This window comes from Plenodomus lingam, assembly GCF_022343315.1.
Source record: "Plenodomus lingam strain CAN1 chromosome Unknown scaffold_20, whole genome shotgun sequence".
Lineage (NCBI taxonomy): Eukaryota > Fungi > Ascomycota > Dothideomycetes > Pleosporales > Leptosphaeriaceae > Plenodomus > Plenodomus lingam.
The window spans coordinates 1,065,066-1,080,998 of NW_027093974.1; the positions used below are offsets into that span (position 1 = coordinate 1,065,066).

Genomic DNA, 15,933 nt, shown 5'->3' on the forward strand with positions numbered 1-15,933 from the left:
ACATCGTTCTCAGTCCAACTCAACAAAGCCGTCATCATCTTCCACGACCTCAGCGACTTTGTTCCTCGCCTTGGTACCTGCAGCCCGTCCAGGGTTTCGCGCTCCTCCTCCACGAGTTCTTCCCGTGGACCTGGTGTTGCGTGACATTGCCTCCAGCGCCGCGTCAAGATCGTCGTCTGCAAAAGTGTCACTGTTGCGGACACTGTACTCAATAGCACGTACTCGCTTCTTCGGTCGCTGTTGTATATCCTCCTCTTTATCTGCTTTATCCTTGGCCTCCTGCTCCCAGCGCTTGCGAATCTCGTCTTCGACTTTGTTCTCCATGCTATGAAAAGAGGCATGATGGGCGCAGCCGTCGCATTCGTAGGAAGACGAGGACTACTTGTAAGTCAGCCAGTCAGTCATATAATTGCGCAGCTGTAGATTTTTGTGATGCGTACTTTGAGAGGATGCAACATGAAGCGCAAACACGGGCATTTTGCTGCTATTATCGAAGCCTTGTGATTACATTGTCCGCGAGGGGGGACGTAGTTCATCTGCGTCCACACATTGGACGTGGAATTCGCCATGTTGGCTCAATGAGAGCGAGAAAGAATGAGGGAAGTCAAGGTGAAGACGTGTGGGGTGGTGATGTTCGCGAACGCGTCAAGAATACGAATGCATCAGGCTTTGCCATCCATGGCAAGTGTTTGAGCTTATATAGCTTCCGGGGACTATGTTATTTCGCGTGTGAATGGCATGTCGTGATGCTTCAGTTGGGGCGACAGACCAAAAGAACGCCAGATTGTCTCGCGCTCACGTGCGGGCCGCTATCGGTGTGCCCCGCGCTGCAGGGCAGCTGTAGTACGATGCATTCAATGTTACGGCTCACCATAGCGAATGAAAGGACAAAACGCTTTCACAGGTTCAAACAACCAGAGATCATCAAAGAAATCATCACTGTACCACAGCCCCAGTGTATTATTCAAATGTACACTACAGACTGGAAATCTGGTACATCACAGTTCCCCTGTAGCAGGAGATAGTCGAAAACCCATCAAACCGTAGCTGCATACAGTAATACTGTACATGTGGCGAGGGGTACATGTTTCTTTGTAAAAATCTGCTGATTTTCTGGTGTTCCCTGCCATATTTGTTATGATCGGCGGCGCTCTACTAGTACTATTGCTATTGCCAAAAAAAAATGAATGCCGTATCTGTATTCTCCTAGCACTAAGCAGAAGATAGACCTAAATCACATCGTGCATGTGTTGTGGAGGGTGCTGCAAATCGCATTTCAATTTTTATCCCTTCACCCGCCAATGGCCCACCGTAGTAATGTACAGCGACGTCACCCCTCATCTGCCCTCTGCGGGGCCGACATGAGGTTGCGCTCGTCTTGGTCAGCTGAGAGTCACAGGCAGACGCTATTACAAAGCATCAACAGTCGCATTGCTACTCTCGTGAGCTGTTACGTGGGCGCCAATGTCACAAAAGAGCGCAGGCGAAATTTGAAATAGCATGCCCGCGGCAAGGGCGCAGACTGTGAAGTGAAGCCTAGAGCACTTCAGCCATGTGCGGTAGGTATCTTCTGCTGGCCCTGAACAGTTCCACCTCGGTGTCGGTGGTTTTGGAAACCGCATGCGCTACGCCGTCTGTCCGGCCCGCTTTGGTCGTAACAGTATCATCGGGTCGGGCTGGAGGTCTAGGCACTAAAGCCGCAGTGGGGAACTGAATTTGGCGGCCAACGCAGCGGGGTAATTTCTCAGGTATAAAAACCACCCGACAGGCACCACTTGTAGTGATAAGTCTTTTCTCACACCAAACGACCTCAGATCCCACCTCTTTGTCCCATCACCCAACCGTTCTTTCTCAACGTTATCCCAACCCAGTCTAGCAAAATGGCCGTAGGAGGATGCTTCTGTGGTAACGTTCGTTACGAGGTGGCTGGCAACAGTGAGGGTAACGTATGCAGTATCGTCGATGTGGAGAGTCGCGGTTGCTCATGACCAATGTAGATCCTTTGCCATTGCTACGACTGCCGTAAGATTACTGGTAGCACCTACTCCACCAACTGCGTCTTCCCAGAAGACGGCTTCAAGGTTACCAAAGGCACCCCAAAGCCACACACAGTCAAGGGAGAGAGTGGTAATGAAATCACGTCCATGTTCTGGTATGGTGTCTCCGTTCTTCTGTAAGATAGAGGCTGACAGGGGTAGTGGCGACTGTGGTTCCACCATGTGGCGTCAAGGAGCGTCGTTCCCGGGCAAGCGTATCATCAAGGTAGGCGAAATTTCACCTTGTGAAGGCGTACGTGGTACTAATATGGGTAGGCCGGAACGCTTGATGACACCAGCGTCGTGGACAACATGACGGTGAATGCAGAGCTCTACGCTCCCCTCCGACCCAAGTGGATTGCCGCTCAGGAGGGAGCCGCGCAGAACAAGGCCATGTCCTGAATGGGGTAAGGATCGTAGACAGAATGAGCATTCGCGCAGTATACAGTCTAGTAATACGACGAGATTTGAACTATCATTCCGAGTCCGACGTGTCAGGCTCCTTGAGTCGTTCCTTCATCATCTAGACGAGCATTAGCAAGTTTGCGGTCGTGCGGTGTCATGTTCCCACCTGGTTGAGACGACTCTTGAGCTCGTGAACCTTGGTCTCCTTGACAAGAATGTGCTCCTCGTCTAGTTCCTCGATGATGTACTCGTTGCCATTCTTGCTGTCAATGTCAACCAACATGGCTTTGATCGACGCGTCGCATTTGACGAGCGTGCCTGCAGCTGTCAGCCTTCTGTCCAGCCACTCTGGCATACTCGGCCAATACCTCTGACAGCTTTGACCATCTTGACTTCTTGTACGGTTGGGAGAGATGCGTTTTATCGTTGGGGAAGATGCGGGGTGTGGGTGGATAAAGTAGTCTGTCCATCACGGTGCCACAAAGATGTGTTTCCAGTGACGCGATTGCTTGGCGAGCCCGGGGCCGATGACGCTACCTAAACCCCGTCCACTGTTCCGAACCAGCTTCCGAACCACATCGTCGACCCTCACTCTTTGGAGTCTTCCCAACCTACGCTCCATCCCTACAGTCTCTATAGCCACTGTAAACGAGGATGCCTCTAAACTATCTCAGTCCCAATCTCCTAAGCATCTTATTTGCCCTCCAATCCCTTATCATGCCCTCTTCACCGTGAAGTCTTTCATTCCGAGTCGAAGCTCGCACTGTTCATGCCGCTTGTTCGAGGTGCATGACCTTTCGTTTGCAGTATTGATGTGTGCACCTTAGAGCCATGAGGTTCCCTTTGGCTTTCACTTTCATCACTCCTCGTGTCTAAAGTCTCCATCAGCGTTTGGCAGCCTGTTGGACTCGTACAAAAACCTCGCAGCTCCCACAACAATCCTTCAACCTCGACCCAACTTCCACCACTTGCTCACTGCTTTTTCACAATCTTCCAAAACATTGCAACACACTTTGATAATCAATATGGTTGTGGCTACCATCATGATATTCGATTCTGCGGGGACTGCGCCCCTCAAGGTTGCAGGTGCTGGCAGCCCGGCGAGGTACTATTACATTTTCCTGCTAGCTGGAGGTCTGCTGTTGGGGGCCGGGATCTTGGTTTGGATTCGCCGCCGCCGCTCGAAGCGTGAGTACGAATTGAGACGGGGTGGCCGAAGCCCAGGTGGGGGTGACTTCGAGATGGGTTCGAGCTCCCAGTGGGCTCTACCACTTCTGCGCAGCCATCAAGCTGCTGCTGTCGACAATGGAAAGGCAAAAGTCACCGACCCCGGTATCACGATCAACATCACCACACCAGACAGGGTATACAACCCTGAGGTCACGCCGTGGGAAGAATACGAAGGAGCACCCTTCGATGGGAACAACCGAGGACTGGTGCCCCTCAGAGCCCCTCTTCGACTCTCCGATGAGGAGCTCGCGCGCCGTCACACTCCCATCATTGTCACTGGAGATGCGAGCCTGTCCACCCCAGTTAGTCCAACATATGATGATCCCCTCGCTAGAAACCTTGAAGCTTACCGATACAGACCAGATACACGGTGCCAAACTACAGCCGCCCGTACAAGTCATCAAGGAGTGGGTAAATAATCTGTCGAGTACTCGTAACTGTAAGCCCCTCCATAAAGACTTGCCTTGGAGCCTCTGTATGTCAAATGTATAATCAAGCTCACAATCATTGGGTAGCATTGGGCCGATTAGAAAGGGAAAAGGCAGCAGAAGTGATTGCTTATGTCCGGGTAGGGAGTATTTTCGTATGGTCACACCCATAGCCCTCCTCAAATAATAGTTATGACCCCATTATTCCATGTTGTTCCGTGATTTTGCAGACATTCACCCATACTAGCTTGACTTGGCCTCATCACACCACATCATATTCCGGACCAGCGTGATGTCTGAGAATATTTTGGCCAACCCTAAATGTACCTAATATCACGAAAAAACGCTGGAAGATTTAGGAAAGACCTATGAATATTCCTTACTGCACTGACAATCGCCAGCCTCTCTGATATACGGGACCTCTGCGCAATGGCCACAATCCCAATCCTCATGTTAGTTCATTTACCTTCTCTCCAAGGCCTTTATTGCTAGCACTCGTCTCTGGAGGCTGTATTGCGTGCTAATTTGTTGCCAGATCCAAACCACAGTCTCCAAAGGTGATTATTGTTGAATATTATACGCCTTTGCAGTCAGTGAATGGGTTCTAGCTTCTTAAAATCTCGATGAGTTGGCTGTTTGATTGGATCTCTAAAATTGAAATGTACAAGTACATTGGAGTGCAATCTTCGTGGTCGTGATGTCTGGTTGGCCAGTGTCTTCCAAGTATGATTGAGCGATGCATGGAATTATAGTCTATACCCTGTCGTCCGAAATGACCACAGACTTTTTATTGTATCAAAGCGTAAATATACTTCATATCATTGGATTGCTCGTCTTGAAAATCCCATCGAATCATTCGTCTGCGAACAACGCATCAAGCAAACGCCGCGACAAACACATGCTCGGTATCACCCACCTGCAGAATAAGAAAGAGAACTACAATACAATACCCACCCGCAGCATCAATAGCAGCATTCAACCCGACATGATACTATACCCAAACCTTTCCAAACACACATGTCTACACAAAATCCCTCGACACACAGAATCACCACCATGTCATCCGACAGCACCAACACCAGCAAGACCAACCCCCAATCCCCCTCCACAACCTCAACTTCTACATCCATCCTACCAAACCCTCCCAGACCCAAATATCCACCACTACAACGATATCTCGCAACCCTGGTGTCCCTTGCCCGCGTCGCCTTGGGCACAAACCACGGATCGCGCTCTCATGCCACCACCACTGCCACCGCCGTCCTCGTTCTACAGGAGAAGTTAAACGAACATTTTACTCTGGAGCGCGAGGAGTGTGAGAAATTTGGGCAGCGCGAGCAATGCAGTCAGCAAAAGCAAGATCAGCAAAGACAAGACCAGCCAGATCAATCTCATGCATGTGGCATCAGCACATCGACGCAAAATAACTGTCCATGCAGTACCAAGAATGGCGGCAATTACATCGATACAATCCTGCAACTGCAAACTCTCCTGCGTATACTCACCATGGCACTTGGTCTACGGCGAGAGCAGGTTAATTGGCCGCGATTGAATCTTTCGGGGATGCAAGAGAGGCGCAGGATGGAGAGGTTGTATGAGAGGATTGATGATTTGGTGTTTTGGGGTGAAACGGAGGATGGGTTGGTGGATGCGCGGGGTGAGAAGGGGGTTTGAGGGATGGGATAGGAAGGGGAGGGTTGTCTAGTCTATCGAGATGTGTGTGAGGAGGGGGAAAGCGATGTGGGAGGTTGTGTTGGATGACGGGTTGGGCTGATGGTACGGCGAAATAGGGATATGTCTTCACAGGAAGGTCATGTTTGCGCGTTTTGATTCTTGTCTAAAAGGCATGGATACTTGCGGTCCTTTATCGGTTGCGCAGTGTGCATGAGCAAGATAAGAAGTTGTCGTGGCAGCCTGCTGCGATGATCCAATATCTCATCCTCTCTCAGCGCCAGCCCAATGACGAATTGAAGCGAGGAGTCAGCAATATCGGTTCAAGTGCATAATCTACCCGTCCAGTAGTCGAAGGGGACAACGTGTCTTCAGCTCTGTCTGTATGCGCCTGAAAGCTGTGAGCCTTAGGCCGGGAAAGTTTGAACATAGAGTATGTAATTAAAAATGTAAACTTTGTATACCATGCTAGTCACAGATACTGTCTAAGAAATCACCAGCAACATGTCGTGTTTATACAAGAGATTAGTCTGCAAATCTTGGCTTGGTCTCGCAGAGAGTAGGAGAAGCAGAAACCGGTCGCGGAACTGTTACACGACGCTTTCTGGAGCCGCGGAAATTTGTCGCTCGACAATTGATTGTTTTTTTTGGGCATGTTGTGCGCAAGGTGGACCGATGTTTGAAACGCCGAACGGGTTTCCTTGATTATGTCGCGGTGACTAGCGAAATTCTGGTTAAAGCGATTTCTCTGGGCAACCCTTACACAACACCAATACACTCAAGGAGCTTCACTATTGCTTATTGTCTATAAATCATACATTTATGGATCTGAATACTCCAAAGGGCAGTTGCAAACTCTGTCGCGACGTACTTGCTCGGTAGACCTGACTACTGTGTAAGAAATCATGTGGGGTTTGAAACACGAAACAATAGCTTCGATTGGGGAAACCTGGGTTATAATAAGGAGGATATACGACGAGGGGGTTCGGCGTCACAACTGTAGAAACGTGAGGGATTTATACTTTATCGCTGTGAGATTTTATCGGCCTGAGAGCCGTCAGATGTTCTTGTGTTGAATCATTACCCTCGTGCTTGTGATGAAATGACAAAGGGGACATGCGTTTGCTCGTCGCATGCAAAGTAGGCGCCGATGTTGCTTTTGATGGCTGATTGCGAACTCCACCACAAGTGAAATGCAAACATGGTGCATCTCCACAACCTGGACTTGACAGAGCAGCAAAGTCTCTGTGCAGACACGTTCACGATCGATGTTACATTGCCTAGGCCGAATTCACACGGTACATCAACAACCGACGAAACCTTTCAACACCTATTTTTTTTTCAACTTCGAAGTTTGGTTTAGGGCCGGCGCAACATAGCCATTCTCGAAAGCCAGCCCTATGGATGGCTGCGAATCAGGCATGCCAGAGAAGGGCCGATAGGGATGACGGAAGACTCGAAATATTGCCGCTTGATTGTGTCAAAAAGAGCGATCTTCATTAAGCGAAACTTTGGGGAAACGTTCGGCACGGCTGCACAGGTCGTGATCTACTATGCAGTGTGCACTACACACTGCATACACACTTTCCTGTGTACCGGTACCTTCTCGAAATGCTATCAGTTGATCAATAGAGTTTCGAGGGCTGTCAAGGGGGCGGCTGTCAAGTTTCAAGAGTGCTGTTCATACGCGCCGAGCTTTGGGCAAGCGCCATGTGGTGATGGCGAGAAGAGAGGCAGATTGCGTTCATCACGATGCCTTGCTCGATCCGATTCACGTGGCAAGCGAGGGAATCTGAGGACGACGGGACGACATGGATTGGAGATGAGACTTGTGGTGCGAAGACACGGAGCCGGCTGCTGGACAAGGACATAGTACCGGTACGGTAGATAATAGCATGGAGGCCGGGGTTTGTTCCAAGTCTTCAAGACGGTTGAACGTCACTAGCTTTACCGTATTGGCTGTTGTGGACCTAGCCATACTTTGCTGAGTAACGGGTGGACAGGTATACCACACAGCTGATGTCCATATTGTGTTCAGCCAGCCAGCAGTTGTCCATCCACAACATGGCTAGTCTGGTCTGGTTGCTAGTACTGGTAGCCCGCCTTGCTGCCGATGCTACTGCGCACGTTGGACAGCACATGGGTGGTGGTCTTGTTGTTGTTGTTGTTGTTGGTGTTTTTGTAGTCGGTCCTTGTGCTCTCGTGGTACTTACTCGTGGCACTATGGAGAGTATCTCCCAAGACTCGAGTCACAGCAGGCTTTGCACCTTGCTTCCTTACTACCTAGGAGTATGAGCTGAAGTCAGGACTCAGGAGTAGCATGTGTACATACGAGCTACTGAGTTCCGTGGAACAGAGTACAGTCAGCACTGCAGCCATGAGGCCAGCCTTCATTTGGGAGCGCTCGTAGGGCGGTCATTGCTTTTCAGATCAGCTCGTGGGTAGTGTGGAGCTTCGCTTCATCCTGCCCCATCCTTCCGATACGTCACGGTTACTTGCTAATTCCACAAAAAATTCCTCGATGGTTTGGCGAGGAAATCGTCGTCTGCATACCGGTACCTGCTGCAGTCTAGAGTACGGTTCCTGTGTAGTACCATCTGCGAACGCCGTCTTCGTTCATGTGCAGGGCACGGCTCGGCTACAGCACTTGTATCGACATGAAGTGTCCACAACGGTGATGGCCAGGTAGAACGGCGACACCCCTCCCCGTCCACGGCGTCATGGTCTTGTATCACCGATGCCTTGCTGCGCACGGGAAACCGGCGACAATGATCTACAATGGCCTGGTGTTCTGGACTCGTCTTCGACTACACGCAAGGGAGGCCTTCCCCCCCCCCTGGCCGCGGAGTCGGAAAGGGGAAATTGTTGTACTGCGTCATCGGCTGCACCTCCGAACGACAAGGAACGGGACAGCATTGGGCTGTTCAACGCCCACTAACCTGGCCCCATCCACTAAACTTTTAAACACTCCAACGCTTTCCTCCCAGCCTCTTTAGTGTGCGGCCCGCGATGCAGCGTTGTCATCAAATTGGCAGGCCTACTGCTGTTTTGTGACCGGGGTGGAGCCAGTTACGCGTTATGTAGCCGTGGGCCGCTGCCCAAAAAAAAGTTTGGTTCAAGGTTTCAGTGGCTAGTCCATATCAACAACAAAACACAGCAAGACAATAACACTCCACTCTACCTACATATTCGTCGCAACCCTCCCCCACTTGGCCGTTCGTCAAGGACACCTGACACAATGACGACCATTGGATATCGGTTCGAAGAGGATCGGATCATCACTCCACCAAAGCGCTCCTTGCTACAGAAGCTGAACGAGAAGCAAGGCGCTCTCGTCGCCCACATTCGTCTGAACAGGAACGAAGAACAAGCGTATCGACGACAAAGATACATTGAACAATCACGACTCAGGACACTTTCGTCATCTTCCACCCTCACCGTTGCCTCGGTCACTCCCTCCAACGGCTCTGCTATCACGGACCGAGACTCGGACAACCAAGATGACTCCGACTCCTCACCAGTCGACTGCGCAGAAGACTTCAGTGTTCCCTATCAATACACTAGGATGCCAAAGGACCGCGAGTCGCGTCGCAAGATTGTCGATGGAATGCAAAACTTCATGATCTGGAAGCAGGCATCCTACGACTCAGACTTGGCGAGACCTTTCCACATTTCTCCACCTCAGACCCCCGAGAGTTCGCATTCCTGGAGTTCACTAAGCAGCCCAACGACTGAGATTTCCGATGAACAACTGGAAGACTGGCTTGAACGACCTATGGATGCCGATCTTCACCGATCTCGCAAAACCTCTGCGGCAAGCTCGAGTGCATCTTCGACCGCCAGTATCAGTACGCGCCCTTCCATGTCAAGCATCAAAGAAGAATCTATCGAGCCACCGAAGATCACTCTTACCCAAGAGATCAGGAGGAAGCCGCTGCCTTCGCCGCCCTTGGAAGTCTTGCCTGAGATCACAGCCGCCGAGGAGAAGCCCCTGCCCCCACCGCCCATTGAAAAGAATCCGATCGAAGATGGCAAGTCTAAGCCTCTTCCTGTACCCCAAGAGATCTTGAAAGAAATTGCATTTCAGCCGCATGACAACACGGCCAAAGAGTTCCGATTGAGTCGTGATCTACTGAGCAACTTCAACTCGATCATCGCTCTGACTTGAAACAATGACAAAACACGTCATGGACAACGCCAGAACGTGATCGAGACGCAAATATCCAACCTGCAATAGTAGCCGTTCAATGAGAATAAGATGAAGACTGTTGCTGTTACTGGTCGCAGAATATCAACCAGCGAAGGCAGTCGCCCACGCGCCGCGATGAAGTGCGGACAAGAGCAATTTATAACTACCAGCCTGCCCGTGCAGTATCGGAAGAAGAAGACGGTGATGAGTAGAGGAAGAGGAAGAGGAAGGGAGAAAGACGTCACGTGACTGTGACAACTAAGAAGAATGCCAACAAAAGGCACATTGTGCACCCCGATGGCACACCATTCATCAATGATTTCCTTGTGTTCCAGATTATATCCACTTATACCCCACTGCGATTGTCTCGTAGTTCATTTCATATTGTAACTCCATGTACCATTAGTATAATCCACGTTTGTGGTTGTAATACTAGCTATATTGCTCTCACAAACTTCAAGTCTGGTTCTGAAAATGTGATGTTCTTGCCTACTACAAGGTCTTTAATGGCACATCTTGCCTCTAACTGAATAAATCCATCTCTCGCTTCGTATTTGTGATGGTATACACCATATCGCTCGTATCTCGGATGGGAACAGTACTAGACGCAGTACAATGCAATACCCTGACTGCGAAAGCGAGCCATGCTTAACCTGTTCAATCCCGGGCGATCGTACTTTGGTTACAATTTGAACCCTATCGACATCAACCCGCGTAGCAAAAATTCCCCTCATATCTTCTCCTCCCGCACCCTCGCCCTCAAGAAAACAACCCCTTTCCCCCTCGCCACCCACAAGATCTCCCACTTCAACAGCAACAAAAACACCGCCACCTCTTCTTTAAACCACATATCAAACCGCCCTCCACTTCCACCCCCTCGCCGCCCCAACTAACAACCCGCCCCCAATCAAGCCCGCACCCGCAACTCTCAACACAGTATTCACCCGCACTGTGCTCACAAGCGATACGTTGCTCTTGTCATGACTAGCCAGCACCAATGTTCCAATCGTCCACGAGCATCCAAGCGCTGACCCCCGAAGTGGTCCTTTGTAGGAGAACAAGTAGCAGCAGATAGCGCTTGGCCCAGTGCAAGGCAAGCTATGCTGTACCGGCCACGACGCCCGGTGAAATCGATGATCCCCCGCTACAACAAATACAAGGCGTTACCATTCTCGCTGCCTGCTCAAGCAGTAGTAGATATACCCGGGCAGACAAGGTGTGCCGACAATACACAAATTTTGCAGCGCGACCGGGATGGTGAGTGAAGGGGCGGCTTGGTGTCGAGTAAGACGTTGGAGTAGTGTTCAAAGTAGATGTCATAGGAGAGCGGGATACCATACCGTAGACGTTGAACAGAAACAAGGCATGGGCCAATAGCGCTCTAGCACGAAGTGAGGGCGTCGCCGCCCGGCGTGCAAGTTGAGCTGGATCCGCGTACATTTCTCTGCGACATGCGTTGTTGCTGTCTGACCCCAGGCCTTGGATGACGGATTTGAAGGTCGTTGGACAACGCATAATCTGCGGAGAGGGGATCTTGTCCGTTCGGTGTGAATGATTGATAGGGGCGCTCTGGGGATCAAGAGGGGGATCGACTTGTAGAGTTGCATGAAACTGAGGAAGCTTCTTCTGGGTGTTTCATATTTTCTGGCTTGAAGATGTTCTACTGTGCGGGGAGTGTGATGGTGGCTAGGTGTCATTTACACGTTTAGTTTCACCATTGACACCCACACGCCGGGGTAGTGAAGCGTCGTCGCACGTCTCCGTAATTAACAGAAATCCACGCTATACACGTTTTCCATCACCTGATTATCGTAAATACACACCATAGCTGCTCAAGAGAACTGGAAGATTTTCAAGTCCTGAGTTGTGGCTTTAGAAATCAACGGCCATTGCTCCAGTCTGACACCCCAAGGTACCTAACACTATGTAATAATTTTACAGTAGTGAAATCCGCCACTACTATTAGAAACCTATAAAAATGCTAGCAGGTAAAAGATAAAAGAGTCTAGTGTCTCCTAGAACTTGCCAAAAAAATTCACCCCTGGACGTTGGACATCCAAACACCTCGGCCCCCCCCCCCCACGCCCCCGATCCCGCCCCCACCTTCCCAGATTCGCGATCTCTCCTACACTAAACCCCTCTAGTACCTAGTTGGATTCCAAAGATCTCCAAGAAACCCATGACCTCATCACTTGCACGCATCGAACCCGCGCATCGCCCAAACCCCCAAGCACTGCAAACGCCCTTCAGTCCTTTGGGGGGAATGACTTTGCTATGACGCGCGTGGAAAAAGGTGACTGGATGGAGGAAAGAGGGACATGCATGTGAATTCATCATCGGTTGTGTATAAGGGAGGGTAAGGCGTCTTGATAGGATGATGATCTGGTTGTTCGTACATTGTTGTTGCACTGTAGTATTACTATGCGACCGTTCATCTCAACGGCTTGGAATACGTGCAACACATCGCTTCGTCTGAAAAACGCCGTTCGACCTACATTTTCCCATCTCCAATCCCAGCTTCAAAACCAAAGACTCGCAAACATGTCGACCGGTACATCAACCCCATCCCCCTCCCAAGCACACCCCATCGGCCCCTTGAGAAATAAATCTAACAACACACCAGGCGGCCCTCCAAACGCCTCGCCCAACGGCCCGCTAAATATTGAAACCACACACGTCCAAACCGCGCCCTCAATCACCCTCTCAGCGCACCAAAACACCCTCATCAGCTCCATCCTCGACCTCTTCGCCGGCCGCCCCTCGCTCCCCAAACTAGCCCTCTGGCGCGACGACGCCACCTTCACCGACAACATCACCATTGCCACGGGCCGGGACAAGTACGCGGCGCAGTGGTATGGGCTGCAGAGTGCGTTTAGCGAGATTGAGCGGCTGCACCACGAGGTCAAGGATGCGGGGAATCCGATGCTGATGGACATGAAGACGCGGTATGTGATCAAGGGGATTGGGAAGGAGCAGGTTATTGAGAGTGTGGTGGCTGTTTATACGGACGAGGAGGGGAAGATTAGTCGGGTGGAGGATCGGTGGAATGGGAAGTTGCCCGAGGGGCCCATTGTGAATGTGAGTTTGAGTTTTTGGGATGAATTCGTTGTTTTGGTTTGAGGTTTTGCTGACGCTTGTGATGCAGGCTTTTAGACACTTGAACGCGGTGATAGTACCGAAAGTCGTGAGCGTGCCCAAGAATGCAGAGGAGGATGCCAAGAAAGGTACCTAGATGATCGCGAGCGGACCTTGACATATGAACGTTTATTCTTTTGATGTGTAACGTGACCGGTCTCATAATTCGTGATATCGTGAATCCGCCGACTTGAAAACGGCGAAGACGAACCCCTCCAACGCCAGATGGAAAAATGAATAAAGAAAACCACTCAATTCCGCTGAAACATACGCAAAAAAGCCAACTGGAGAATCAAGGTAACCACCCCGGCCCCCACACCCAGAGTCTTCAAAGAGGGAGCCCCTTCATTGACTACCAGTATGGTCCCGCATTGTCCTTGCTCGGCTCGCGGGAGACCCGGTCCGTCCATGGTGATGGTGGCGCAGAAGCCGGCAGCCGCGGGGTCCGGGTCATGGTAGACGGTAGTTTGAGGTGGTGGTTGTGCGTAGACGACTGCGGTTTGCTGCTGGGGATATACAGTCACGGTGTGGACCTCGGCCACATTGACCGTACCGCCACACGTGTTGCCGCTCGGACAGCAGCCAATAAGTCCATTGGAATTGGCGGGCGAAACGCAAGCATAGTTTGCAGGACAGCACCTGTAAGCGATTAGTGAGAGAGGTCTTTGGGGTTCCAAATTCATCAGTTCTTACCAGCTAGGGTGGCCCATATTGCTACAACTTACTGATGCCGTGTTTGGGCACCAGTTGTTGTCTTGCGCTACCACTTGTTGGCCATCTGGATTCACAATGTAGACTGCGCCAGAGAACGGGGCGTTGTTGGAGAGTGTTTGCGCATTTGCCAAAGCTGCGGGTATCGCGATCGGCTCCGCAGCGCCAAAAGCAATGAAAGGTAGCAGCGAAGACAAAACCCAGGGCGCAAAGGATGGCATCTTTCTGGTAACCGTGGAGCTAAAGCGAGGATAGCTCAGCCGGCGCAAGGAAAGGTGGAAGTGTGTTAAGTTGTCGGGGTATCAAAAGATGTTTGCTAAGGCTAAGAATATGCGGATGTGTCAGTATGTACCTAGATTAGTGAGGCCGAAAGAGCGAAAGACTCTGCTTTACGAGAAAGCAACCCAGGAACAAATAGCGGTCACTTGGGCGCATTATTGGGCTGCCCACCCTGCCTTATGACACCTTTTGACCAGCCGTCCTTGAAAAGGTCCATGTAAAAAAAAAGGGCTGGGATAACTCTCGACCTTCCCTACAGCCAGACTAGCTTTTCGTGGACAGCTGAAGGAATAGGACCGGCGGCGGGGATGCTTCTCATTGGGCCCTCTTGGCTCCTCATGCGAGCTCGAGCTCGTGGGTTGATCACTAGTTGCACATGGATCTGATGCTAAGCAATCATGGCACAGAGGCGGTGTTGAGGTGTTGCTGCGGCGCTTGCAAGCCAGGCCAGGGCCAGGTAGACCTAGTTGGAGTGAAGCGGTGCTTCACTGCTGCACTGCTGCCCCGTACTGGTATCCATCGGGAAGCCTGGCAACAGGGCGAGTACAAACAAAAGAAAGAACCATGTTACGAGCAGATCTAGAGCCAGGCAAAGCCAAGCTTGCACCCCAGCCATGGTAACGGCGCTTCCTTCAAAAGACAATGAACACCCGTACATACTGCGTGCATTGGTGGAGGTATATAGGATAATGGAATGGGATAGGTATATGCGCTGCATGCAAGTCGCGCATCGAAGCCGATCATCCGGGCTGACTCGAGATGGAGAGAACGGCGAGAGAGAACGTAAAGAGTCGGAAGTCGGCGGAACTTGGCCCGGGCCTGGCGCTGCCCAGCCAACACGTGATACCGTAATCTGGCGTTTCACCCGGACGCGTCACGTCTCGCTGCGAAATGTTGATTGATGGTCCACCCCTCTATGCGTCAGAACCCTCTACGCATCAGACAAGCTTACAACGCAACATGCTATGTCAAGGCATCCACCAGCGCATCCCCATCGTCTGTACCCAGCGTATTGCTTCAGAGCCTCGCCTACCTTCAACACCTGGGTCAAGCTCACGGCAGCCGACATCCAGGGCCTGCGTTCCGAGCCCGACTTCCAGGGTGCGTCATCCGTTGTGTCAGCTACCCATCATGTTGTGAAACGTGTTTGCGCGCCACCCATCCAGCTAAACAGCAAAGAGCAGGACAGAACATCTATTTCCACCTCAACCATCCAATTCGCTTTGTCCGCCTGGTCGGCGCCATCGTAGCCATCAATGACATCCACATCCGCTACACCGTCCTCACCATCGACGACGGCAGCGGTGCAACCATCGACCTCACCATTACGAGAATCCCATCGCCCGGTCTGAACCCTGTCGACACCTCCTCACCCACCACAGTCGACAATGTGCACATCGTCAGCCGCATCGGTGTCTTCGACGTCCTCGTCGACCAGCAAAGCCTCGATATCGGCACCATTGTAAAGGCAAAAGGCACAATCTCTGAATTCCGCGGTGCCAAGCAACTCGATCTGAAAAGAATCAGCATCGTCGCGGATACGAATGAGGAGGCGCGGGCTTGGGCCGAGGCGGCGGCGTTCAAGCAATCTGTTCTAGCGAGACCGTGGCATATCAGTGCGACAGAGGGCAAGAAGATCAAGAGCGCTATTCGGGCGGAGAAGAAGAAGGAGCAGGAATATGAACGGCGCAGAGCAGAGTACAATACGAAAATGGATGAGCATCGACAGGCCAAGGAGGCCAAGCTCGAGATGCGCCGACGAAAGGAGGAGGCCATGATGAATGCCGGCGCACTGATATAAGCCGAAGGGTGGGTGTTGCGCAAGGAGGCGCAGCACTTCGGTCCACTG

General features: G+C 51.3%; 10 protein-coding genes across 10 annotated transcripts; 6 read left to right on the top strand and 4 right to left on the bottom strand.

The window, feature by feature from the left end:
• Positions 1 to 9: 9 nt before the first annotated feature.
• IAQ61_011338 (uncharacterized protein) lies at positions 10 to 744 on the bottom strand (the record flags this gene model as incomplete). Its single annotated transcript, XM_003843839.2, has 2 exons — positions 441 to 744; positions 10 to 378 (listed from the first exon to the last, which is right to left on the bottom strand). The coding sequence occupies exons 1-2, from the start codon at positions 567 to 569 to the stop codon at positions 10 to 12; spliced, it is 498 nt and encodes a 165-aa protein (XP_003843887.1). The 5' UTR covers positions 570 to 744.
• Positions 745 to 1,880: 1,136 nt separating this feature from the next.
• Positions 1,881 to 2,438, top strand: IAQ61_011339 (uncharacterized protein; the record flags this gene model as incomplete). Its single annotated transcript, XM_003843841.1, has 4 exons — positions 1,881 to 1,946; positions 1,998 to 2,152; positions 2,199 to 2,262; positions 2,313 to 2,438. 4 exons carry the CDS (start codon positions 1,881 to 1,883, stop codon positions 2,436 to 2,438), a joined length of 411 nt encoding a protein of 136 aa, XP_003843889.1.
• A 73-nt stretch (positions 2,439 to 2,511) lies between these two features.
• IAQ61_011340 (uncharacterized protein) lies at positions 2,512 to 2,889 on the bottom strand (the record flags this gene model as incomplete). Its single annotated transcript, XM_066099158.1, has 2 exons — positions 2,512 to 2,559; positions 2,608 to 2,889. Coding segments are annotated over 2 exons (330 nt in total), but the record flags the coding sequence as incomplete, so codon positions are not given.
• A 577-nt stretch (positions 2,890 to 3,466) lies between these two features.
• IAQ61_011341 (uncharacterized protein) lies at positions 3,467 to 4,090 on the top strand (the record flags this gene model as incomplete). The annotated part of the gene is made up of 1 exon (XM_066099159.1): positions 3,467 to 4,090. One exon carries the CDS (start codon positions 3,467 to 3,469, stop codon positions 4,088 to 4,090), a length of 624 nt encoding a protein of 207 aa, XP_065950678.1.
• Positions 4,091 to 5,155: 1,065 nt separating this feature from the next.
• On the top strand, positions 5,156 to 5,773 carry IAQ61_011342 (uncharacterized protein; the record flags this gene model as incomplete). Its single annotated transcript, XM_003843844.1, has 1 exon — positions 5,156 to 5,773. One exon carries the CDS (start codon positions 5,156 to 5,158, stop codon positions 5,771 to 5,773), a length of 618 nt encoding a protein of 205 aa, XP_003843892.1.
• A 1,768-nt stretch (positions 5,774 to 7,541) lies between these two features.
• Positions 7,542 to 7,748, bottom strand: IAQ61_011343 (uncharacterized protein; the record flags this gene model as incomplete). The annotated part of the gene is made up of 1 exon (XM_066099160.1): positions 7,542 to 7,748. One exon carries the CDS (start codon positions 7,746 to 7,748, stop codon positions 7,542 to 7,544), a length of 207 nt encoding a protein of 68 aa, XP_065950679.1.
• Positions 7,749 to 9,008: 1,260 nt separating this feature from the next.
• On the top strand, positions 9,009 to 9,938 carry IAQ61_011344 (uncharacterized protein; the record flags this gene model as incomplete). Its single annotated transcript, XM_003843845.1, has 1 exon — positions 9,009 to 9,938. One exon carries the CDS (start codon positions 9,009 to 9,011, stop codon positions 9,936 to 9,938), a length of 930 nt encoding a protein of 309 aa, XP_003843893.1.
• Positions 9,939 to 12,380: 2,442 nt separating this feature from the next.
• Positions 12,381 to 13,191, top strand: IAQ61_011345 (uncharacterized protein; the record flags this gene model as incomplete). The annotated part of the gene is made up of 3 exons (XM_003843847.1): positions 12,381 to 12,510; positions 12,583 to 13,037; positions 13,105 to 13,191. The coding sequence occupies 3 exons, from the start codon at positions 12,381 to 12,383 to the stop codon at positions 13,189 to 13,191; spliced, it is 672 nt and encodes a 223-aa protein (XP_003843895.1).
• Positions 13,192 to 13,345: 154 nt separating this feature from the next.
• IAQ61_011346 (uncharacterized protein) lies at positions 13,346 to 14,026 on the bottom strand (the record flags this gene model as incomplete). Its single annotated transcript, XM_003843848.1, has 2 exons — positions 13,346 to 13,733; positions 13,788 to 14,026. 2 exons carry the CDS (start codon positions 14,024 to 14,026, stop codon positions 13,346 to 13,348), a joined length of 627 nt encoding a protein of 208 aa, XP_003843896.1.
• A 974-nt stretch (positions 14,027 to 15,000) lies between these two features.
• On the top strand, positions 15,001 to 15,885 carry IAQ61_011347 (uncharacterized protein; the record flags this gene model as incomplete). Its single annotated transcript, XM_066099161.1, has 1 exon — positions 15,001 to 15,885. One exon carries the CDS (start codon positions 15,001 to 15,003, stop codon positions 15,883 to 15,885), a length of 885 nt encoding a protein of 294 aa, XP_065950680.1.
• Positions 15,886 to 15,933: the final 48 nt, after the last annotated feature.